Below are 25,432 nucleotides of genomic sequence, written 5' to 3'. Positions count from 1 at the left end.
GAGAACATGGAGAAACCATTCTCATTTAGGGGATGAAAGACATAAAAGGAAAAAGGCCAAGTGGGCAAGGCCGGGAACCAAGTCGCTGATGAATTGGGGAGATTATAGGATTTATGGAGAAAAATGAAAGAATAAGAAATTTTCTTGAGGCTTTCCAAGGGGCAATTAATGGCCTATAGGATTTGATTTCAACTTTTGTTCGCTTTTTTCTTTCTCTTGGCTACTTTGTGGACAGATTCATCTTCGAAACGTCCGATGCTTGGCTTTCCAAGGTTCTTCAGCCAGAGACTCAAAGTGGAGAAGCGACCACTTCTTAAAAGAAATGCTAAAAAAAAGAAAAAAGAAAAAAAAGAAAAAAATAAATGGTTTCCTTTTTATTTAACAAAGTAAACGGGGAGAAGAAGCATCTTTAATATTTGCAAAAGGGGATCCCTGGGTGGTGCAGCGGTTTGGCGCCTGCCTTTGGCCCGGGGCGTGATCCTGGAGACCGGGGATCGAGTCCCACATCGGGCTCCCGGTGCATGGAGCCTGCTTCTCCCTCTCCCTGTGTCTCTGCCTCTCTCTCTCTCTCTCTCTCTCTGTGACTATCATAAATAAATTTAAAAAAAAATATTTGCAAAAGCCTCAAAAAAATTTCACCAGCTAGAGACACAAAAGGAAACGTGTCGTCAGGCCTGGGGAACTTCTCCTCGATTATGGGACGTTTTCAGATTTAAATCCTACATACCTGAGCTTTATCTGTTTGCAGATGTCCCAAACAATAGGGTTTCCGGTTTCTTCATGGATATTTTGTTTAATGTTCTTAAAGAAGTCTGGGACGGACTCTTGACACCCTGTCTTTTTGTCCAAAAAAAAAAAAAAAAAGTAAAAGTAAAAGTATTTTGTCTTTAATGTTTTTAAAAATCGCTCAAGTTACCAGAAACTGAAATAACACTGTGTGTTAATTATACTTGAATTGAAACAAGATCTAATTTAATTTAAAAAAGGATTCCAATTATAGATCTCAAAAATTAACTGCTCTTTTTTGGATAACCACGTTGGCGTCAACCCCCCCCCCCCCCCCCCCCCCGCATAGCCTTGCTTTGCCTTTTAGTGAGCGTACGCAAGTGTTTTTTCTTGTAATTCTTTTGAAAGTGTAAATTCTGTCTTTAATACTGTCAACTGGGCTTCTGTTGAATGTATGTGTTTATCGCAGTTTGTTTTTGTTTTTTTTTTTTAATTGGCCTAAACACCATTGTTTCTAGCTTATCTGCCTGTCGTAGAGTCTTTGTGATGATTTTCTCTGGTCAAACCAAACCAAACCTAAAATACACAACAAAACCATCCCTGTGGTTCTCAGGAGATACCTGAAGGCATTTCCTCCTGTTTTTTGTTTTTTGGTTTTTTTCTTTAAATATACCTATTTTCTTGAAATACACCTACACACATTTGTATCATATATACACCTAATAGGTGCGTGTATATGCGTCCGCATTTCATTTCCAACTCTGTCTCAAAGACGCCTCAACCCCATCACGTCCATCTTAACTGAAAAATGAAAGAAATCCTCGCACCTGCGCAGGAAATCGAAGCTTGAGTCCACAAGCCCCACCTTGTTTCCTTGATTGTAATTTTAAGAGAGAAGGCCATTTAATTAAAAAAAATTCTTCTTTTCTCTCTTTTCTCCGCGGGCCCTGCCCCCACCCCTGCGATTGTCTCCTGGGCCCAGGAAGTTTATATGTCAACAGAAGCCGTAATCAGACCCCTGACCTCCCCTGGGCTTTCAACCCAGTGTTTCCACAGAGGGATTAACCCCAAATACCAACTTGCTCTCAGAGGCAAAATTGTTCCCGAGGCGGGCATCACCAAAGGGTTTTCTTCTCTGGGGCTTTCGCATTCACCCTGCAAATAAGGTCTCCTCAAAGGGAGGCTTAGAGGCCGCCGCCGGGAGCAAATCGCCGGCAGGCCGAGCTCGGGGCTCCCTGGGGCCTGTGGGTCCTCCTCTGCCAGCCGGTGGTCGGTGGTCGTTGCCTAGACCCTCGGGGCCCGGGGCTGGAGGGGTGCTGCTGGTCAACCCGAGTGTGCCTGGGCAGGAGCTGCCGCCCAGGGTGGGCCTGGGCCACGGGGGACCTGCCCGGGGCGGCCTGTGGGCAGAGCCCCCAGGGAACGCACGCCAGTCCTGGCGCGTGGGTCGCCGCCGCGGGTGCCAGGATGTCCCCGGGGGGGGGGGGGCAGGCCAGGCGTCGAGCCGAAGCCCCAGCAGAGCCCCTGGGCCCCCGCACAGATGGGACGGTGGCTCCGGCTTGCGGCCTGTCCCTCTCCCTCTCCCCGCAGCACCTCGCCCAGACACAAAGCGTCTTTATCTTAGAGGCCCCGAAACCTCTCCTGTTATGGGGGGGCCGAGGAAGCTGCTTAGGGCCCCTGGCAGCTGTGGAAAGTGTGATGCCGCGGGGGCACCCAGACAGAAAATTAAAAATCTAATAAAGTCCTCAGTGTGGGGGCGCTGGCATCAGGACAGCTCTGCCTCTGCAGACACCTAATAAAGAGACATTCCGGGACGCTCCCGCACGAGGGGAGCCCGCGGTCCCGGAGCGCAGTGCCATGGAAACGTCACAGTCACTCGCCCCGCCTGGGGAGGGGGGGGCATCCCTCTCCAGGAAGATGACAGGGTGCCTGGGACCTAAGGAAAGACAGCGGGGGAGGGAGGGGGGCGGAGGGGCCGATCCAGGAGCCCGGGTGCAAAGCTCGCCCATGTGGGCCCAATGAGCCGGGGGCCTAGGCCCGAGGGGACGCAACGGTCACCTGGGAGTCACCTCGGGGTGCCGCGCTGGCCCTGGGAGGGCCGGGTACGTCCACGGGCAGCAGGGGAAGGGGCTGGGGGGCCGACTGTTGTCTCACAAGCCAGCTCCCCCACTGCAGATGAGCTCGTTGGGGACCCGAGATTCTTGGGGTGTCGAGGGAGACCTTGGGTTTAAGGGACACTGTCTTCACTCCCGAGTCGGGCTGTGTGTACCTGAAGGGGAAGATGGTGAGCGCTGGCCGCGCGGGGAGCTGGTGGCCACCGCTGGGAGCTGGTGGCCGCAGGCTTGTCACGGGGGCAAGGCCGGCGGAGCAGCCTCCAAGGGAGGGGCCGAGTGGGACAAGCCAGCTGGGGCCACATAATGCCACATGATCTCACTCATCTCTGGAACTTTCAGGCTTCAAACTCCCAGCGACCAAGAGCAGACTCCTGGCTGCGAGGGGGGGGACGAGCGGAAAAACCCAGGGAGGGAAGATGTGAACAGAAAGCGCTGGCTCGTCTGGGGCTGGGGGCTCAGGGACGGCGGGGACTGCGGGGATGGCGGGGCGCGTGGGGCCGGGACGGGCGGGCTTCAAGGGGTCCCGCACCAGCTCCCCGGGCCTCCTCCTGGTGCCCCCCACGGGCGCCTCTGACCCTGGGCCCGGCCTCCGGGGGCGGCGTCGGGTGGGAAGCCACCTCCGCGGCCCTTCCCCTGCCCCTGCCCCTTCCCCGCGGCGGCTCCCCGGGCTTGGAAGTTGGCCTCCTGCCTCCCTGTGTCACAAACACTGTTTTTCTTCTGGCTTTTCATGCAGTTGTGGCTTGGCACGGACCGAGCGGCGGCCCCGGGTGTGATGCAGGGGAGGCTGCTGGTTATGCAAGTAGATGGAATATGGGCTTTGAACTTCTTAAGTCCAGAAACTCTCTCTTGGTCTTTTCTGTTACTTGGGGATTTTTTTCTTAAAAAAAAAAAAAAAAAAAAAAGAGAGGTTTTCTCCTATGAGAACGGCGTCACCCTTAAGAAAACCGCGGCCACCAGGGGTAGGCATGGGCTGGCTCCCGGTGGCGGCGGCGGCGGGTAAAGCTCTCTGAGGCAACCTGGGAAGTTCTGATTTATTCTGGAAGGATCCAGACCGGCACTTCTCAAATTTCAAAGAGCCTCAGGATCCCTTGAGGGGCTTGTTAAATCCAGGTCTGATTTCATCCGGTGGGGCAGGGCCTGGGTTTCTGCATTTCCAGCGAGCTCTCGGGAGCTGCCGCGACTGCTGGCCCGTGGCCCGTCCTCCAGGCCCTCCCCGGGCTCCTGCAAAAAACCCCGGGTGGCACAGGCCGGGGGTACCGCAGCCGGGCCCTCCTTAGGGGGCTCTGCGGGGTCCGGGTCCAGCCGAAGCCCAGAATAAACCCCAAGGGCAACAGCTGACGTGGAGAGCCCCGTCCCTCGGGAAGGTCAGTGTGTCTGCTGGCTGAGAATCAGTCTCATGCAGGTTTTCCCTTTTGCCTCTTGACACTTGAGTAGGTTTTTTTCCCCCCCTCTCTCTGTTTCCAGCATTAGGAGAAGAAAAATTGGACAGTGGGGTGAGGAAGAACAATGCATCCATTAGGAAGCTGCATATAGGATTAAAGGAGCCCCATCCTCTGGCTCATTGCATCATATTCCTTAGCAAGTCTAGAGCTAGAGTTTCGGCTAAATAAAGAAACGTAAATCATTTAATGCACCTTTCTTAATTGAGCCGCACGCCAGGGGCACCTTCCTAATGGCATTATGGCACCAATTACCTCATTAGGAGAGAAGAGCTGCTTTTATGACAGGTTTTAGAAATTAAAACAGCCAAGGGATGTCCTTCAGGAGGACCCGTTCTGGGCTGATCTGAGGAATGAGCGGGGCCCGGAAGGGCACACGAGGGCCTGGGGACCCAAGGCCGGAGGATGACCCCTGCCCAGTTTGACCCCAGGCCGGAGGACAAGATCTGGATTCACTCATCACATGTTCACTGCTCACGAATGTAAACCTCAGCGGCTCCCCTGCTTTGGAGGAACTTGGGTTCTAGGGCCCCACCCTGGGATCCTGACCCACTTGTAATAAGGTCCCTGGGCGGGAAGCTGGCAGATGCTATCTCTTTTGTAGAAATTGTAGAGCGGGTCCCAGCGACTTCACCCAAAACCCAGGTGGGTGTACGCGGTTCCCGCATCCTCTGGGGCTTTCATCCTTCCAAAGGACACGTAAGACCAGGAACACAGACATTTCTCCCGCTCCCTCCCTGCCTGTCCGGCGCCTCGGTTGGCCGGGGTGGTCGTGGCGCAGGGCAAACTGGGCGCGACTATTAGTCTGGATGCTTGTTTGCCGTGCGACATGCGACATCGGGCGGGTCACTGTGCCCTCAGGGCCGCGGTTTCTTCAACTCAAAGACGGGAATGGCCAAGTGGGAATCGTTAATCGCGTGGGCAGGTTATTGATCAAGACGCCGACCGTCTTTTGGCAGCTGAGTTGTCCTCTGTAAAGGGGGGATGTTGCACTCAAGGATTTGGTGAGTCTGAGTAGCAAACGGGCTGCTCTTTCTAGTAGCTTTACGTGTTTTCCTTCCCTGTGGTAACAAGAACTTGAACGTCCAGATTTTTATGTAAATATTGAATTTATAGCAATGGTTTTGTGGAGCGTTCCAGTTTCCTGGGTTGATGATTAATGTGGTTTTCTCGGAGTGCGTTATGTCTTCCCCTTCTAGTCCTGTTAACTGCACGAAGGTGAAAGGCTGTTGCTGCTTTTCCGTCGTCAATCGACGTGGGGCGGGGGGGGGGGGGAACAGATGCAATCTGGGTTACCCCACAGGGCGGAGGAAGCACAGCTGCCGATAGATGTGTAGGGAGGCAAAATTTGGCTTCAAAATGGAGATTTCCTAATAACTGGAACCACTTCCCTGATCCAAAACCTTCGTGGGCCTTACGTTGCTACGACGTCATGCACAGAATTCTCTGCCGGGTTTCCCAGGTCTCCATCATCCGGCTTCTGTGGGCTTTGCTAATCCTGCATCTTCCCCACCAGTAACCCGAATCATGGTTTTAATTGACTTTGGTGAGAGTCCCTCTCCAATCCACATTTCCAGCCAGATCCTGTTCTACGTTTCCCACAGCCTCCGAAGCACTTCCAACGGCCTATCTTACGGTTATTGCACATTCGAAATGTGCTCGTGTCCACCTGTTCAACTTTCCCTTAACCTTGCTCCTCTCCGGTCTCCCTCGTTTCTGTTTGTGGAAGCAGGATCCAGCCCTAGGAACCAAAACTCCTTGTTCTATCATCCGATCTTTTACGAGGACTCGTTGCTTTTTGAAGCATCTCAGAGTTTTAACAGTTACGAGAAATCTTTTCCAGGTCTTTTTTTTTAAATTTATTTATGATAGTCACAGAGAGAGAGAGAGAGAGAGAGAGAGAGAGAGAGAGAGAGAGAGGCAGAGACACAGGCAGAGAGAGAAGCAGGCTCCATGCAGGGAGCCCGACGTGGGATTCAATCCCGGGTCTCCAGGATCATGCCCTGGGCCAAAGGCAGGCGCCAAACCGCTGCGCCACCCAGGGATCCCTCTTTTCCAGGTCTTATAGCCCACACCATTTCTTCTTCCTCTAAACCAGCAATGGAAACTTCTCTAGACCTTATGGCTCCGGAGTTTTGCTAAATCTCCCACGTAGAGAGTGACCTCCCTCTCTCATATGTCTCTGCATCTGCAGCACATAGGCAGGTGGGGTTTATAGACAACATAGGCCAAGTGTGAATGTGGGTGCGTGATGCCAAAGAAGCTTGCGCGTGGCCTGCTTTCATTAAGGAAATATAGCTTCTAGGATGAGCAAAGTTCTAGTCCTGAAGTCCTGATCAGCTCTACGCTGAGTGCAACACACCTGAGGTGCTTCCTAACTCAGGGTCGTATTATTATTGACACATATTACCTTTCTGAGCAAAGGCATGATCTTTGGGTTTCCTGTTACTATTGCATTTTTATCAATTTTCCTCTGGATCTCTAGGAATTCTTGTTTTATTTATTTTTGTTATGTATAACGTGGCACAAGAAGGTTCGTGACAATTACGTTTTCTTTCTGAGTTGCTCACTTTGTCAGTATTTATCTAAATTTCACTGAAGCTTTTGCCTTTAAGTTCTACGTGGCTGGAAAAATTGTGATCCTGATTTCTTTTCGATGGTGTGTTTACGAGTGATGTGTTTGCCAGCTTATCTTTCCTTCGTCTGATACTTTCCTTTGTTTGCTCTAGTGAATAGCATATTGGTAGGTTTAGTTTTTCAAATATAGGAGTTTAAGCCATTTATATTTATTGTCATGGTTACTATGTGAATTTTTACTTTAGTCAGGTTGCTTATGATTTAGGTTTTTTAAACTACTTTGTGCTCTTTTCTTAAATTTTTTTTTTTTTTGCTATGTTTGTTTTTCCTTTTTTCTGTAATAGAGACTGTATGGGTCCTATTTTAAAATTCTATTTGAATTGCTTTGATAATTTAAAACATATGTGAGGGAAACTATACTTTTCTAATTACTGATTTAAAAAAAAATGCTACCTATCAGTTAATAGGTCTCCTACGTCAGGTTAAGAAACAAACACACTGTTACTTTCCTCTTCTACCCTATTTCACTCAGTTTCTTATTTTATTTATTTAATCTGGGATTCTAGATCTAGGTATTGCTTTTTTTTTTTCTCAGAATATTGTTTTATAAAAATTTTCAAACTACAGAAAAGTTGGAAGAATTCTAGTGAACACTCATATGCAGCATCTCATTTCCACTATTGCTGTTCTACTTTGCTTGCTTTATCGTGTATCTATCCATTCAGCCCATCTTAAAAAAAAAAAAAAAGCATTTGGAAGTAAATTGAAGATGTCACTGTACATCCCCCTAAATCTTCAGTGCAAATGTCATTAAGCAGAGTTTAATTGCTTGCAGTTTTTCCCCCTTTGAGGTGAAATTTATGAATAATAAAAGGCATAAAACTTAAGTGTGTATTTGTTGATTTTTTTTTAAATGTATTTATTCATGAAAGCCACAGAGAGAGAGAGGCAGAGACACAGGCAGAGGGAGAAGCAGGCTCCATGCAGGGAGCCTGACGTGGGACTCGATCCCAGGACCCCAGGTTCACACCCTGAGCCGAAGGCAGCGCTCAACCGCTGAGCCACCCGGGGGCCTTCCTACATTTCCTGTAAACATGAATGACAACTTGTATGAGTTCAGAATTACTGACTGGTAACTTTTATACTCAAAACCATTTGTATGTCACTATTGTCATCCCATGTTAGTTATAGGACTGAGCAGGCTAGCCCCTGCTTTTAATTTTTTTTCTTGCCTGGGTAATTGTGAAATTCTTCTGTTGTTCCTGAACTTGAATATATTTCATAGTTGAAGTCTTTGAGGTAACTTTGTGGGTACTCAGTGAGGTCTTTTTATCTGCAAATATGCATGTTTTACTCAGTTATGGCAGAGGTTGGTTGTGGTTCCCTCAATCCATAATCTCCTTACTTATATACTTCTTGATTTTCATATGGGCACATGGCTGCTTGGAATAAAATCTATATTTCCCAGACTCTTAATTTTGGTGTTGCATTTCTGTCACAGGAGGCTGATGGATCCTTATGGATAGATGAGCTCAGGAAAGTTTTCTTCTTTTATATTTTTGGTTATTTTGTTTGTTTTATTTATTCTGATTCTGTTCTGTGTCTCTCTCTTTCCCCAGGAACATCTCTGATCTGTGCTTTCTGTATTAGATGTTCTTTAGGTATGACAATTTTTCTCTCATTATTTCAATCCCCTTGTCTTTTTTTTTTCCTCATTCCATGGCAGTTCTTTAAATTTCTTTACCACCGACTTTGACTTTTTGCAGTGCCCATTCTCTTCTTTATTGCTTTAAAAAGAGTTTTTGAGGGATGCCTGAGTGACTCAGTCAGTTAAACATCTGCTTTCTGCCCAGGTCATGAGCCCAGGGTCCTGGGATCCAGCCCCGTGCCAGGCTCCCTGCTCAGTGGGGAGTCTACTTCTCCTTCTCCTGCTGCTTGCCCTCCTGCTTGTACTCTCTGGCTCTCTCTCTCTCTTAAATAAATAAAAATGTTTAGATATTTCTATTTTTTAAAGATTTTATTTATTTATTTGAGAGAGAGAGAGAGAGAGCAAACAACAGAGATAGTGACAGAGAGCATGAGCAGGAAGGAGAGGGAGAAGCAGGCTCCCCGCTGAGCAGGGAGGCTGACCCCAGTCTCCATCCCAGGACCCTGGGATCATGACCTGAGCTGAAGGCAGATGTTTAACGGACTGAACCACCCAAGTGCCTCTTCTTTATTGCTTTTAATGAAAATTTTAATTAGCTATGTTTTTTTTTAAGTGTCTTTTATGCTGTTGTAAATTTTGCCTCCTCTGGGCCAGCACCTTTGTCATTATTGCCTCTGACCCTTAAAAATTCACAATTGCAAGGGGACCAGTCATGCACCCATGCAGGGTGGGGATCTCGTAGTGTCCTTGCCATTTACTTCTTATAAGCACTGCTGTTTCTCGGGAGGTGACATTGTGAGATGCCCCTTCACCTGGACCCACCTGGACCATGTTGGACAGGACAGCACCACACTTTTCACCACATGGAAGGCATATTGTCCTGTACTTATACTCCCTTTCCCTAAAGTTTTTTCTTCTATATTCCTCTCCGGGTTGTTTCAGTGAGGACCTAGTGGAAGAAGTTAAACAGTTAACTCTAATGCTTCTTGACCCAGGAATTTGTAAAAGAGATCTTTTAAAGTTTATCATATTGTGGGAGTGTATATTGTAGCCTAGACATTTGTTAAAAACAGCCCTTGGGGCACCTGGGTGGCTCAGTCGCTTAAGGGTCTGCCTTTGGTGCAGGTCATGATCCTGGGGTCTTGGGATCGAGCCCCATGTTGGGCTCCCTGCTTAGCAGAGAGTCTGCTTCTCTCTCTTTCTCTGCTGCCTCTGCTTGTGCTCTCTCTCTCTCTCTCTGTCTCTCATTGTCTCTCAGATAAATACATAAAATCTTAAAAAAAAAAAAAACCAAACAAAAAAAAAAAGCTCAGCCCTTGTCTTTGTGGCAGAGAGGCAGAGAGTGAAGAGCACAGGACTTAGAGTCAGCACATGTATGCATGGGCCCAGACTCAGTTACCTATACGCCATATGGTCCCGGTCATACGTTCTTCGGTTTGCTCATCTGTACAATGAGATTGGGTTGAATGAGATCAAGTATTTGAAAGCATTTTTAAGTTCTTAAAAGCTAGAAAAATGTCAGAAATGGCAGTCTTTCTTCTGGCGTTCTTTCTCTTTTTGCACCTCATAGGCTGGGCCCATGGTGGCGAAGGTATTCAACAGTCCTTGTTGGTCAGTTATTTGGAATGAATGTCCAGAAAATGGTGACAAGGGCCTAAGGAGGCAAACAAGAGTGAGAGGATAATTGAACACAGTCTTCTGCCTGTTTTGATATTTATGTATGTATGTATGTACGCTTTCTTTGAGCCTCTCCTGTTTTCTGCCTAGAAAGTGCTGGATTTTAGCAACCACCTTCATACCTTCTTTCTGGTCCCTCCTTCTAACCTTCACTCACCGTTCCCCCGACAGTCAAAATGTATTGTAAAAAGGTGTTCTTTTAAAGACTTTGTAAAATAAATGCAATTATCTACAGCTCAGTATCACTTTTAATGTTGTCCCGTGATACTTTCTGGAGGCTGCAAAATATATTTAATTTCCAAACATTCTTGGAAGTCATCCAGTAAATGCGGGCAGGGAGGGAATGGCCAGGGTACAGTGTGCTGGGGGATCGCACCATGAGCTGGCTAGTCTCATTTATTATAGGCAATCCAGCAGGTGCGTAAATAACTCCTACTGGGAGGTTTTCCGCTCAGCTTCCCAAAATGGCTCTGTTTCAACATCCAGCGGTGACGCTGTATTCTCAGAATTGGATTAGCTAAGCACTGGGCAAGGTAAAATCTACTAGAATGATCCAAAGGAAAGGTTTGCTCCTCCATCAACAGCATTCGCATGAAACAGGCTTTTGTGCATTAAAAATGGTAGGATTCATCAGCTAGTTGAAAAATACAGTTGTTTGAAGTTCTTTGAAATGTACAGATGGACACTTCATGTTAGAGAGTTCCATCCTCTACGTGTGGTTTCTGAGTGCTCACTACGTGTACGACCCTGCGCTGGGTGCTAGAGAGGATAAAGACATGAGTGAGACCACACCTTGGCTTTGGGGGTTCACACGCTGGTTGGGAGACAGAGGCAAATGTATCATCTTATCACAGGACAGATTTGAGAAATCAGAAATGCAAGCAAAATGCTGTGGAATTAGAAAGAAAAGCTTGGAGGTGCCTCCTGGTAGGAGGGGAATTCAAAGCAGGCATCCTTGCATCCGTTTATTGCGCAATTATTGAATGCCAAGCTGGTTTTATGTACTGTACCATGAACACATAGAGGGTCAGTTTTAGTCGTTTAATCATTTACAAAGAATAAAGTTCAACAGGCAGAAAGGGGAAGGGAGGGCATCACAGAGGGCAGGAGTTGAGTTGAGGCCTTGAAGCCCTTGAGGCCTTGGCAAAGCCCAAGGAACGGGGAGGCATCAGGCGTGGCTCTGAGCCGGGGGAAGGGTATGGGGGTTGGGTGGGGGTGGGGGCTGGAGTGAAGGGGGGGCAGAAAGGTAGATCAGAGCAAAATTTTGGAGGGCTCTGAATGCCCAGTAGAGGAGCAGTGGATTTTACTCTTAAATCCCATTTTCATAAATGGAGTTATTCGCAGTTGGCCAGGACTGTTCCCTCTGAGGTGTGGCAGTCGGAAGTCCACTGGCTTGGAATCAGACCAATATTTGAATCTGAGCTATTGTCCTTCATCAGTCGCGTAACCTTTCATCTGTGAAGACGGGGCTTGTTCAGATTAAGAGAGAAGAGCCGGGGCAGGCAGCAGGGACGTTGCCCACCTCAGTAAAGGCTACCTGCGTCTCCTCCCTGCCTCCCTCTCCCTCTGCCTCTTCTCCTCCCCTCTTCCCACAGGAGGGCTTCGATGAAGAATACGTTCCATTAACGTCACTGAGTCTCCAGCTTGGTTGCTAAGTTTTTTTCTCAACTTTATCCCAGTGGTTCTCAAACCTGAGTGAGCTTCAGCATCCTCTGGAGGACTTGTTAAAACACAGGTTGTTGGGCCCTGCCCCAGAATTTCTGATTGAGCAGGTCCAGGGTGGAGCCACTTTTCTTTTTTCTTTTTTTTCTTTTCTTTTCTTTTCTTTTCTTTTCTTTTCTTTTCTTTTCTCTTCTTTTCTTTTCTTTCTTTTCTTTATTTTTTCTTTCTTTTCTTTTCTTTTCTTTTCTTTTTTCTTTCCTTTTCTTTCTTTTTTCTTTCTTTTCTTTTCTTTCTTTTCTTTTTTTCTTTTCTTTCCTTCCTTCCTTCCTTCCTTTCTTTTTTTTTTTTTTAGAGAGAGAGTGGTGTGCGTGCTTATGTGCATGAGCAGGGGGTGAGGGGCAGAGGGAGAGGGAGAGAGAACCCCAAGAAGACTGCACTGAGCATAGAGCAGAATACAGGGCTCAATCCCAACACCCGAGCCAAAACCAAGAGTTGGATGCTGAACCAGCTGAGCCACCCAGGTGCATTCCTACCAAGTTTCCAGGTGCTGCTGATGCTGTTACACCTTGAGGAGCTTGGCTTTATCTGCTTTACCATGAGGCAGACTCTATTGGGTGCTCATCCACCTGCCCCCTTCCTCCCTGCTGAGTTGATCTGTTATCACAGAAAGACTCTTGGCTGTGTCTCTACCTCAGTGCCAGGAGATGTAGGATGACGGGGCTCCATCAGTCATGGCAACGCCAGCTCCCTTGGCCACTGACTAACCTGAAGGTGGGCCGGTGCCCCACAGCGTCCAGAGATGCGAGGATGAATGGGCTGAGAAAGACTCACAAGGAGAAGGGCGTCCGCCCGTTGCCTGTTCTTCCCGAATGTGCACACGTGGGGAAGCTCCAGGAGTCACCTTGTGACCAAGAGAAGACGAGCCTCATGAGGCAGAGAACTGGCATGGCAAGTTGTCAAGACAGAAATACAGAAAGGACCTGGGTGTCCTAAGGTGTCACCGCGGTTCACGCCTCGCACTGCCCACTGGACTCGTTCTTCTGTGGGAGAAAGACACTCTTGCTCGTTGAACGCACCGCAACGATTTGTTGTTACTTGCAACCAGACACACTCTTAACTGATACAACCTACTACCGTCCTGTGACATTGGGGGCCAAGGTGATGTCGACCCCATATGATCGAGAAGACGCCGAGGCTCAGAAAAATGCAGGTCACCTCTAGCGGGAGAGCTTAGATTCCCACTCATGCTTCCTGGTTACACGCCGGTGGCTTCCCCAGCGGCCTATAGCGCCAACCGTCCTGACTACACCTTCCGACTAATACATGTGATCTTCTGTTCTCCCTTCTATTAAGGAGGAAGGAACTGAGAAGCTCCTGTGTGCCCTGAGCCCTCCCTGGACCTCTGCTGTCGGCCGCCTGGCTTCTGATTGTCATCACGAATTATTCGGCCGACTCATTCAGCCCACACTTACCGAGCGGAGTTCATCCGGGTTGGCACCGACTCACGGCTTGGCGCTTCGGAGAAGGTAGAGATTATTAAGCACAGGACTCTGTCAGTGGGGTTCAGGGCGCGGAAGTAAAATGTGCACAGAGAGGTGAACTATATATAACACAGCAAGCAAGTGTGACGGGAGAAGAGTGGATAGGAAAGCAAAGGGGAGACAGGACGCAGAAGGCTGCGCGGGGGTGGCCTGTACCCTGGCTCACTAGAGGTCCAGGGGATCTGGGCTGCACTGAGTCAGTGGCTGCAGGATAAGATACGGAGGAAACTCTTCACTCTGTGCTTGAGGGGCCAATGAACCCACCTCGGGGGGCAGGGGGGCTACTCAGGCAGGTCAAACCCTGTCCCGACGGCGTGGGTGAACCCCAGCACCGGATTTGTCGGGATCAACGGCTCAGGTGAAGCGCTCTGCACCTTTGCAGGGACGAGGTGAGCCGTGTCCTCCCGGGGGACAGACAGAGCACCGCCGAGTTGTCAGGTGTGTCCGTGGCCGGGTGCCTGCACACCCCCCACTCAGGGAGCTGGAGAGACACGTTTCCACGGTGCTACCTCTTGGGTGACAGCACAGGGGGACCCAAGGGGGCCCAGGGGCGGGGACCGCACAGCGAGAGCTCTTCAGCCCCGGCGACCGTCCCGACGACGCGCGACGTGCTCCCCGCCCGAGTTACGAGCAGCTGAGTTGAATTAAAAAACAGTCCCTCCTTTGCCACGACCCGGCCTGCCAAATTCTCAGCTGGCGTGAGTTTTTATAGCTCCGTTATAAACCCCAAAAAGTGAGGCGTATAATGGAAACACTGACATAACTCGAACTCCTAGGAGCGGCTTGTGCCGCCCTAATTACCCTTACGTTCCCTGGCCCCGGCCTGGCGCTCCCCTCCCGCGGCCGCCGGGCCTGAGTGTCCAGCGGCCGGAGGTCTGCTGGGAATAATGGGACAGTGTCTGCTGCTGGGAAGCCCCCTGTTCCATACGTAGCGCCCCTCCCTCTCCCCTTCCTTCCCTTGTTCTCCCCCCGCACCGCCTCCCCCAGCAACGCCCTCCCCCCAAAAAAGGCAGAACAGTTCAGTTGGTTGTAAAAATTAATGAGTTCAGATACAGACTTGCCTTATTCCGGTCCAGCTGCGTAACCAGGGCGATTCCGACCAGCATCCTAGACGCTGACATCAGCTCCACACCCCGGTACAATGCTGCTCTGTTTGATCTCAGAAACACATCAGGCTCCTGGGCTTTATGCATCCTGCTTCCTCCCCACGGGGACTCATTCCTTACCCACCGGGAGAGCTCCTCCCGGCTGCTCTCCCCGGGCCACCCGTTCCAGGCGCGGCCACCGCAGCTGACTCGGCTCCTACCAGCCGGACACTTTGATCCCGTTCTCCTGGGGCTCTGGGAGGGTCCCCACCCCCAGGCGCTGACAGCCTGGGAGGACGAGGGCGGTAATGACTTCACCACTTAGCACTCGCACGGCCCCTCCCGCCCGCGCGTGCATGCCCGTGCTCCTTGCTCGTGTCACGGGGGCCGGGACCACCCCGCCCGGAGGAGGGGGCGCCCCCACTTCCCGGGTGAGGGCAGGAGAGCCGGGGCGGCAAAACCAGCAATGGGTCACAAGGTCCTTGACCCCTGGGCTCATTCCTTGGACCCGGGGTGTGTAGGTCCTGGTCGGGCACCAGGCGAGGTCGGCTTAGGCCCCGTTATGAGCAGAACTGGAGGGAAGCTCTACGGACCCGCTTTCCGTTGGGCGGAAAGACGGAAGCAGTGACAAGGCCACCGTGGGCTCCTCAAAAAGTATATTACGGTGCTCTTTTTTTAAAAAAATTATTTTATTTATTTATTCATGAGAGACCCGGAGAGAGAGGCAGCGACCCAGGCAGAGGGAAAAGCAGGCTCCCTGCAGGGAGCCCGATGGGGGACTCGATCCCGGGACCCAGGGTCACAGCCTGAGCCCTCTGGGACGCCCCTACTGTGCTGTTCCTAATCCATCGAGATCCCCCCCCACCCCGCAGAGCGCTGCTTCCCTCGAGCTGGTCCACGAATATTTGCTTCCCTGCAGGACCAGACAGATGGTCGCTTGCGGTGGTCCCAGCAGCCCCGACTGTAAGACGGGCCGTCAGCAGGTCCCTAATGAGATCGCCAGAGAAGCTGCCAGAACCACGGCGAAGCTCTTTGGAAATGAAACAGGCATCTGAGGCTCAGCGTAGGAGGACTCGGTCCTGGAGCTGGGAACCGTCTAACCGGTTGGGCCGGGAAGAGGAGCCGGGGCCTGCCCTGGTCCTGGGGTCCCACTGCTGGGCTTACAGTGGAAACTACCTCTCACAGCTGAGGCTGGAGGTTGGAACCGGGGGCCGGCAGGCTCCTCCCTCGGCCTGGGGGGCGCCCTCCTTGCCCCTTCCTCACCCCGTGGCCTCCTGTTCTCGGCCGCGGAGCCGAATCTCTGGGTTTGTGCACGTGTGTCCACGCACATCTGGGCTGCACAGCCACCGTGCAAACAGCAGAGACTCCTCTCCCCATTTTACGGGAGAAGCAGTGGAAACCAGGAGAGGGGTGACGCCTGCTCTCAGCTGCCGGCCCCGTGGAAGTGGCTGTGGGGCCACCTCGGAGTCCTGCGTACGTCCTGGCTTGTTCCCACGAATGGCCTCAAAGAGGTTCACTAACCCATCGAAGCCCCAGCTGTGAGCTGGATCCTGGGCCGCATCGATCTGGTGGGTCCGGGGACCCCGATGGGCCAGGCCTCCCGGAGTGTACGTCCTCGGTGGGCGGGCGGGTCGGCACCTGTCCCCTGCTCCCGCTGCGGTGCCGCGGACGGCCTGGCTCCCTTCACGTTGCTTCGACTTGGGTCCGTCGGCGTCTGGCATCTTCCCGGCCATCCTGTGCGCCCTGCGTGTGCCGCATGTTTAGTTTTTGGAACAGGTGAGCCACGTGGCCTCGTGGTGCTTTCACGGCTTCGGAGGCAACGTCGTGAGTGACTGCGCAGGTTACACCCCGCCGGGTGCTGAGGGTTTCGGGGGCGGGTGGCCCTGGCTTTGCACCGTGCTGGGGACGGGAGAGCAGAGCATCTTGTGGGGACCCCCATGGGTCCCGCCCGGAGCCGCGGGGACTGCAAGAGCACAGCCCCGTGCAGGGCGAGGCCTGTGTGTTGCTGCTCTTCACCAGCACCCGGGGGGAAGCGTCCCCTTTCTTAGACACAGTGAGTGTCCCCAGGGCACAGGCTCGGGGACGGGGGCAGGAATGGGGGGGGCAGAAAAATCAGAGGCGGTAGACGGAGGGGTCCACGTCCGGATGGAGCGTCCTGCAGGTGCAGCTTTGCAGACACGGAAGCAGACGGGGAGGGGCGCACAGGTGCTCCATGCGGCCCCAAAGCTGGGAGCAAAGCGCAAGGGTGAGGAGCCACCGGCTCGGCTGGGGTGACGACCGGCTGGCCCCCACGGAGGACGGGGTCTCTGCCCCCGGGGTCCCTACACCACGTGTCGGGGATCCCGCAGCAGCGTCCCCTCCGCGGTCTCCCTCCACGCCCACAGCAAACCCTGGCAGGACAGACCTGCACGTCCCACCGGACAGACGGACACGCAGAAGAGGAGGAGCCACCAGGACAGGCTTGGCTGGGCCCCCGGGGACCAGGAGCTGGGCCAGGAGAACACGGGCTCCTCGAGGCCCAAGGGCTGCGGTCCTGACCCTCACCAGGATCGCTGCAGGCCGCCTGGCCTGACCCGGTTTTGCTCACAAACACCCCGATTACCGCGGCTCGGGTCTCCCCGAGGACCCACCCGCCCCGGCACCTCGAGCGCCGTTGGGGTTCCTTGCTTGCCGGCTTCCCCTCTCCTTCTGACTCCGAAGGCTAATGCAGTTCGATTTTAGGAAACTGTCCCCCACGGGACCTTTTCAACGGTTAAAATAAATAAATTAATTAGCAACACTCCCACCAAAGGGGGTTTTCACGGTGGCGCCAAGCTGTCTTCCATTTTGGGTGGTTTCCCCTCCGTGGAGCCGTAATTACTGCAGGCCCAGCCCAGGCCGCCGGGGCTCCTGAAGAATCCCCACCCCACGGGGCACTTCTGCGTCCTCTCAGGTTCACCACCCAGCGGCACAGAGGCCTCTCCGTCAGTCACCTTCTGACAGATCGGCACAGATTAAATCCCAATCAGGGTGTCCGAGCGCCGGAAAGATGGGGCCGTCGGGAGGGGCCCACCCCGTGGGTCTGAAGACTTTGACCGAATAAACAGAGCCTGGAAGGGCCGGGGAGCTTGCAGGGAAGACCGTAAATGATCCCATCTGTGATTCTTGGCTGATTGTTCCTCGGGGGCGGGCTGGAGAGCAGGGGACCAGAAGACAGGGTCTCTCTCTCTCTGCTTTAAACAAAATATCGTCCCACTTCTAGCATCTTCCCGGTTTGGGGCATTTTCCAAGCGAAAGTTCATTAGGGAGACACGAAAGCACGTTTTGCTAAAATCCATCAAAGAGAGGGGCTCCGTTTCAAAGCACAGAAGAAATACAATAGTGTTGAAGCAAAGTGCATGAAAAAGATCTTATGGGCCCAAGAAGCAAGACAGAAACGGAGACTGGTGACCTGGGTGGGTTTTTTTGGGGGGGGAGTTGGGGAGGGTTTCGGGGATGGGGAGGGTTGTTTTATTTTTTATTATTATTATTATTATTTTTTAAGCCAAACTTTATTTGGGACAAAATAAGTGAGTCTTAGGAAAATTCGTATCTCCTGGACTGTGTCTTATTTACGCAGGGCAGCCTGAACCAAACATCCCGGGATGTTTGTAAATGTTTGGGTTTCCTTTTCCGTATTTCCCCCTGTTGGCACCAAACCCGAAGGACCCAGAATTCCCCAAACATGGTTCCTACCCACAGCGATGACTCGTATGAACTCGTATTGATCCAGAGGATATACGGAAACAGGATTAAGTGCGGATCCCGACCCCAGGGGTTAGGTCTGGCTGGTGAGCGGAGTGTAAACAGGGCCCGGCGGAGCCGCAGGAGCAGGAGGAGCAGGAGCGGCTGGCTGGAGGCCCGGCTGCGGACGGGGTGGCTCCGTGTCTGGCCCCGGCCGCGGGCTCCCCGGGGGGATGTCCCTCCCCGGACGTCCAGGGTGTCGCCCGCCGGGCAGGCTGCACCGTTCAGCACAGGTAGGAGGATGCTTTGGGGCCACCGTCCGTGCTTCTGTCTTCCAGGATCGTGAATCTCCCCAAAACGCTGCTTTCGAGTAAGGCCCGCGGGTGGGGCGGGGGGGACATAAATGAGGGGCTCTGACTCCGTATCTGCCGTAAGAACTCAGGCCCCAGCCCTGGGTAACCTTGAACCGGCTCCCATGGGGGGGAGGCCGGGACCCTGGAGCAGGCCTCATCGGGCCCCGCTCTCGTCTTGCCCGACTGCAGATGAACCCGAGCATCCAAGCTCCCGGGTTCGCAGTCTCAGGCGGAGAGTCCTCGAGGTTGGGGTGTCACCGAGCGCTGTTGATGCGGCTGGTAGCAAGGCCCCGGGGCCCGTAGGAAGGGTGGTCACCGTTCACCGTCACTGGCTCGGGAACCGGCCACAGGCGTTCGACTCCGGCTGCATTGGCTCAGTTTCCTCATTTGTCCAATGAGGACAGTGTCGTGGCCGAGGAGAGCAGCCCTGGGAAGTAAGTGTGGAAACGGCCCCGGGTCACGGGGCTCCGCTTGCCTGGCACGGGGCAAGTGCCAGATCGACGAGCCAGGGTGTCGCTCCTGCCTTGTCTCACGTGGAACGTCAAAGGCTGAGACGCGTGATTCTCCAGCGGCTCCTTTGGTTCTTGGCCGACGTGAGCGCTCGGACACCTCGGATCTCTCAGCAAGTGGCAAAGCCGGGCGGGATGCTGGGGGGCAGGCCCCGCCCCGTCCTGCCAGGGGTCCTCACTCGGGCTCCCCAGGCCGGGCAGGGGATGCCGAGTCACGCTTGGGCCGCTCAGGTGACGTGGGAACTGCCGGAGAGGGCGAGTGAGTCGGGGAGAGCGAGACCCAGACGGGGAGATAAGCAGCCGCTGACTCATCCTGCAAGCACCCGGGAGCTCTGGTGAGGCCCCGCTGCGCCGGGCGCCAAGTTTGCAAAGATGAGCACAACTCCGCCTCTGGCCTCAAAAAGAGAAGGGCCGCTTGCTTGCCGGGTGCTGTTCAAAGGTGGCGGGCGTTCAACACAGCTCAGATTTGGGCAGTTTTTTTTTTTTTTTTTTTTTTTTTTTTATACAGAAATTACTTTTATTATGTTAGAATACTCCTTAATGGGTTGGCAATTATTCATGTGAAGGAGAGTTCAGAAAACAGATTTATGACTGTATTAGCCTTGTCCTTGATTAGAGATTTATGAATTATACAAAAAATATTATTCCCTAGAGAAGGTTACTCTAAAAAGTAGTAGTAGAAAAGGTCTAAGAGACTGTGAACTTAGAAGAGCATCTCCCTACTTGTCTGGCTGTTCCAGGTGGACCACAAGACTTCAGTACAAGGATGGACATGTTTTCTCTGTTGAATTTAAAGCTTTACAACAGTTCGAATGCTCTTTCCTGCATGCAACAGGTCAAAGGCTTCATTAATTTGGTCAAAAGACAGACTGTGAGTCACAAATTCATCAACTTTTATCTTTCTGGACATATATTCAGACACCAACTTTGGGACACTTTCCACACTCTTCCATCCTCCAAAGGCAGTGCCTTTCCATACGCGCCCTGTTACCAGCTGAAATGGACGAGTGGCGATTTCTTCACCTGAAGCAGCTACTCCAACTATGACGCTGACACCCCAGCCTTTGTGGCAGGCCTCTAGCGCAGCTCTCATGACTTTCACGTTACCAATACACTCAAAGGAATAGTCCACTCCCCCGTCAGTCATTTCAATGAGCACTTCCTGGATGGGTTTACTGAAGTCCTGGGGGTTAATACATTCAGAGGCTCCAAACTCCTTGGCCCTTGAGAATTTATCTTTATTGATGTCCACACCAATGATCCGGGATGCACCAGCCACCTTACAGCCCATGATAGTCGCCAATCCAACTCCTCCTAGGCCAAAGATGGCACAAGTAGAGCCAGGCTCCACCTTGGCAGTGTTCAGAGCAGCACCATAACCAGTTGAAATGCCACAACCGAGAAGGCAGACTTTATCCAAAGGTGCTAAAGGATCAATTGTAGCAACAGAGATATCAGCCACAACTGTATATTCAGAAAATGTGCTGGTTCCCATATAATGTAAAATTGTCTTTCCTTTGCAAGTAAATCTGCTAGTACCATCTGGCATTAATCCTTTCCCCTGTGTAACTCTTATTTTCTGGCAAAGGTTTGTTTTAGGATTTAGACAAAATTTGCATTCTCCACACTGTGGGATGTAAAGTGGGATGACAGTGTCACCTGCTTTCAGCTTAGTAACTCCTTCGCCAACACTTTCCACAATTCCAGCACCTTCATGTCCCAGGATCACTGGAAAACTTCCTTCAGGATCAGCCCCACTCAGGGTGTAGGCATCGGTGTGGCAAACTGCAGTGGCAATAATCTTAATTCGAACTTCATGAGCCTTTGGGGGTGCCACCTCTACCTCTTCTATAGAGAGAGGCTTTCCTGCCTCCCAGGCAACTGCAGCCTTGCACTTGATAACCTGGTTCGCCATGTCCTCTGCTCCGGGTCAGTGAGGGGCGGACATCCGGGGTGGGCCGCACCGAGCTGGAAGCGGGCGCGGGGCGTGCGCTCGGCGCAGGGGGCGCGGCGTGGGCGCGGCGTAGGCGGGGCGTGCTCCTCAGATTTGGGCAGTTTTTGATGTAGGTTTTTCCTCAATAGAAAGTTTAAAAATAAAAATAAGAAAAAGAAAGTTTAAAAATTAAAAAAAAAGTAAAAGAAAGTTTAAAAATAAAAAAGAATAGCGGGGATGCCCGGGGGACTCAGCGGTCGGGCATCGGCCTTCGGCTCAGGGCATGACCCCGGGTCCTGGGATCGAGTCCCGCGTCAGGTCCCTGCATGGAGCCTGCTGCTCTCTCTGCCTGGGTCTCTGCCTCTCTCTCTGTGTCTCATGAATAAGTAAATAAAATCTTATAATATATTCATTCCCGAGAGGGAGCGAGACAGAGGTGGGGGGGAGGCCGCAGCACCGAGGAGCGGCCCGGGACACGGGGGTGCAGGTCTCACCCGGGGCAGGTTTCGCCCAGCGAGTGTGTCCTCACGCTCGCACGTTTCCGACCGGATCCAAGGGTCTCCTGGACTTTTCCACAGGAAGGTATTGGAGCTTCGTAGACACAGAGAGAGGACTGTGCAAGAAGAACCCGTTTTTCTCCTAAAAAAAAATTTTTTTTTAATATCAGGCGATGCCGAGGGAGGGTTCCTGCGCCCCCTGCGTCAGAGAGAAGCGTCACACATTCCGTGTTTCTTGTAGGTTTTTTTTTATTATATTTTTTTTGGAGACATTGCGAGGCGGTAATCCTTCCTTATCCTTCTGCGGTTTCATAGGCCGCGGGTCTGGTCTCTGGAAGCTGGTCGCCTCCCTTACTGGTGACACCGCAGCCCGGGGAGGCCCCGCCTTAGCCCCTCGTCCCCCCCTTTAGCAGTCCAGCTCGTCCCAATGTCCTGGAGGATGCTCCCAAGCGGGAGGATGGATGAAAAGCCCTCGTCCCCGTCCCTAACCCGACAGGCTGACGTGTTTCCGCTTCTGCTCCTGTGCCGCGGGAGGCTGGAGGTCCCGCTCACCCCCGCAGGACGGCGGCCGTGCCCGCCACGGCCCCCCAAGCCCTCGTGTCGCCAAGGAACACGGATGTCCCAGAGGGAGGGCGTCCCCCGAAGGGGAGGAGTCCGCAGCGAGTCGGACCCTGGGGCGCTGGCCTGGGTCGTAGCCGCTCCCGGTCCTGGGTCCCCTGAGCCTCTTTTGAGGAGTGTGGCTCGGAGCCACTGCTTTCACCTCAATTAAACCAAGTTTCTCATCATAAAGCCAGGGTCATAGACGCCACCATTTTTTGCAACGACAGGTCACGCAAGGTCAGGGATAGAAATACTGTGGACCCTGAAAAGCGCCTTTTGAGATTAATGGTCTAGTTTTAGGATTTCCTCGGGGACCTTGACCAAAGCCCCGCAGAGGCAGCTCGGGTTACCAGGAGGACGTCCCAAGAGGTCCGGGGAGAGCGAGCGAGGGCGAGCGAGGGCTCCACCCGCCACGTGGGTGTCCCTAACGATGACGACGTCTTGCTTTTCCACCAGCGGAAGCCGTGTGGCGCGTGTCTGCTGGCTGCCTTTGCAGGTTGTAACCTGACTCCCGCCCCGGCGGGCGCAGAGCCCACGGGGACGCGGACGCAGGGACTCCCGCTACTCGAAGGGCACAGGCACTGGCCACGCGCCGGGGCTGGGGTCTGGGCTGCGCCCTCCGCCCCCGGGAGGCGGCTGCCTGGGTCTGTTCAGCAGTCAGGGCCTCAGCTTCGCGTGTGTCATGTGTGCGTTGCCGGGGATGTCGGGATGACTCTGTAGTAGGGTTCAGTGTGGCACTTACAACGGGTTCTGGGCCGTCCCGCCCCGTGGCCGGTGCTGCCCGCCTGGGTCCCCAGGAGCCTCACCTTGTGCACGGCTGGCCTCCCGGGGCAGGATCTGTCCACCCAACGGCGGCCGCCAGGACTGGCGCTGTCTCGGGCTCTGCTCCCCGCAGCGGCACGGGGACTGGACGTGCCACAGCGGCGGCTCGGGGGCCTGGCCTGCCCGCCGTGCAGGAATGGGGCAGGTGCACACGCAGGCCCTTTGCCTTGGGCCTTCGTCCTTAGCGGCGAGGGAGGAGACGTGGGAGGGGACTGGGCGCCCTGCAGGACCGAGGCCCGTGCGCTGGGAGGAGGTTCACTTGCAAAGCCGCAGCCGCCAGCCCACACCTACCACCTACGAGGGGGGGAGCCTCACTCAGAGGGTGGGTCCGGCTCCCGTTTTAGATCCGAAGTAAACTCTCCGGGCCCTGCTGTAGTTGGCGAATAGCAATTCCCAAACCGCAGGCTCCAGAGACACGAGCCAGTGTTCCAGGAGAAGCCACCCGGGAGAGGGGAGGGCAGAGGGAGGAAGCCGGGCCCGGGCCTGCGTGTGGGGTGACGGCTTCCAGCGGGGTTTAGGGCACGTTGGTCGGACTCCTGCAAAACCCAGTCCACATCTGCAAATGCACGCGTGGCAGGGAGACTGGCTTGCTCTTTCCAAAGTCAACATGGAGGGAACCAACGGGGTCACGGGGTCCCCTGGAGGTTCTTGGTTCTGGTTTTTCCCCCCAAGCTCAGAGTCCAGTCTGCCTCGTAGGAGCCTGGGCTTGGATGGCCCTCCAGCGCCCTGGTCGGATCGCTCTCTCGTCCAAAACACAGGGTTGGTTGAATTTTCTACCAGACTTCATCACGAACAGTCATCTTGGCGCCTTGTCTTCCTATTTCCTTTGGAGGGTTTTTCCATGTTTTTTTTTTTTTTTTTTTTTTTAAATCCGCCGGGTCCTGTGAATGGCCAGATGGAGAGATGACACCTCGAGGCCCTGGACGCCAGGTGCGCCGACGAAGCCCATGTGCCCGCGCCAGCAAGCAGAGACAGCTCCTCGAGGATGCACTTGGCAGGGCCTTGGCAGCCTGCGAAGTCTGGGAGGGCCGGCCGACCCCGACACCCACCTGTTGCACCCCTGGGGCCCTGTGGGAGCGCTCAGACCCGTAGCGCCTCGGGAACGTGCACAGGCACACGTGCTGCACCTTGGTGGGCCCCGGAGCTCACAGCAATTAGGAGCTGAGCTCCCGCGTGTTCCGGGCTGATCCTAGAGACCTAGCAAAAGGGACCCTCGAGAAGGAAAAAGAAACCCCGCACGGGTGAGGTTCGGGCTTCAGTCCTCGGGCTTCAGTCCTCGCCGCCCCTGAGGTGGCTTCCGGGAGACCTGCCTGCTTGGGGAGAGGAGAGGGTCGGGGTTGAAGGTTGGAGCCACTCGAGCGCCTGCAGGTGGGGCTGGGCCTACCTCCCGGGCACCCCGCCCGCCCGCTCCCGCCCCCCAGCCCAGCCCAGCTCAGCCCAGGGGCTTATCCCTGCCCTGCTCTCCGCTCTCCACCCACCTCCGAAAACCTTCCCCCGCGCCCGCGGATGCTACTTCAAAGTCCCCTGGGAAAGCCAAGTTGCCAATTAAGCCTCTTTGAGCCCAGTTCTCATTCCTTCCCCACTAATTGAAATGTTACTCCTTTTACTAAACCCATAAACCACCCAAACACAACGGTCTTCCTCATTTGCATTGTAACAATGTCCCTAATGTGCTTCCAAGGGCTTTACAGGGAGGCGAACCTTTTCTCCTCCACCCCTACGAACTGTCAAAAGCAATTCCCAGGCAGAGGCCTTCATTTCCATCCCTATACAGCTGCTCATTAGCTAAGGTGGAAGAAATTCCTTTTATTCCGGATTCATTTCCCAGGATGATAATGTCTTTTTTTTTTTTTTTTTTTTGGTCTCAGGACACTGTTCCCAAACTGGGGCCTTCATTGCTGATAGTAATTGAGTTAATACATATTTACAGCCCAGGAAGGTTAAAGACCATCTCCCGTAGTTTTATTTGAGACATTTTATTTAACCTGCAATAAAACCCTTCACGAGGGGTTCCGTGCTAATCCCGTCTGTCTGCCCTCTGTCTTGTCTCTCTTCCTCGGGAAAGAGGCAGCCGGCTTTGGCCCGGGATGGGTGCTCAGGCCCGACCGACGGGGGGCCCTGAACCTCACTTCTTCACCCCCAGACCGTCCTCTATTCAGAGGGCAGGGCCTCCGGTTGGTGAAAGCAGATAGCGGGGGCCACGCCGGGCGCCAGGCCAGGCACCCAGCCAAGGCGCGGGCGGGGCCGAAACCCCATCAGGCCCCCCGGGGGCCGCGGTTCGCACCGTAACCTGAGCCCCCAGGGCCCCGGCGCAGCACCAGGCCCACGCGTCCGGCCGTGCGACAGCCCGGCCTCTGGAGTCTGCCCAGGAAAAGAGGCTGGAACCGGGGCAGGAGGGGGAGCAAGGGCTGCGGGCGATGCCAGGGCCAGCGGGGGTTCCAGGCCTCACCCTGGGAGGCCCAGGCCGTGTCCTTCCCGTGACCGACGTGCAGCCGTCTACACCGCACCGGAGGGAACTGGCTCACAAACTGAAGTGGGCTTGCGTCCCGG

At 53.5% G+C, this 25,432-nt stretch overlaps 1 protein-coding gene and 2 long non-coding RNA genes across 3 annotated transcripts; 1 reads left to right on the top strand and 2 right to left on the bottom strand.

The window, feature by feature from the left end:
* LOC121479118 lies at positions 1 to 13,392 on the bottom strand. The gene is made up of 3 exons (XR_005984653.1): positions 13,313 to 13,392; positions 728 to 837; positions 1 to 325 (listed from the first exon to the last, which is right to left on the bottom strand). It is a non-coding gene; the product is annotated as an uncharacterized LOC121479118 (long non-coding RNA).
* On the top strand, positions 3,870 to 24,985 carry LOC121479117. The gene is made up of 3 exons (XR_005984652.1): positions 3,870 to 4,201; positions 13,194 to 13,366; positions 23,778 to 24,985. It is a non-coding gene; the product is annotated as an uncharacterized LOC121479117 (long non-coding RNA).
* Positions 19,510 to 21,029, bottom strand: LOC121479114 (alcohol dehydrogenase class-3-like). Its single transcript, XM_041734636.1, has one exon. The coding sequence runs from the start codon at positions 20,943 to 20,945 to the stop codon at positions 19,821 to 19,823; it is 1,125 nt and encodes a 374-aa protein (XP_041590570.1). The 5' UTR covers positions 20,946 to 21,029; the 3' UTR covers positions 19,510 to 19,820.
* Positions 24,986 to 25,432: the final 447 nt, after the last annotated feature.

Source organism: Vulpes lagopus, chromosome 19 (assembly GCF_018345385.1).
Source record: "Vulpes lagopus strain Blue_001 chromosome 19, ASM1834538v1, whole genome shotgun sequence".
Taxonomy (NCBI): domain Eukaryota; kingdom Metazoa; phylum Chordata; class Mammalia; order Carnivora; family Canidae; genus Vulpes; species Vulpes lagopus.
The sequence above is the reverse complement of the archived record's forward strand: the minus strand, read 5'-3'. Positions and strand labels throughout refer to the sequence as shown.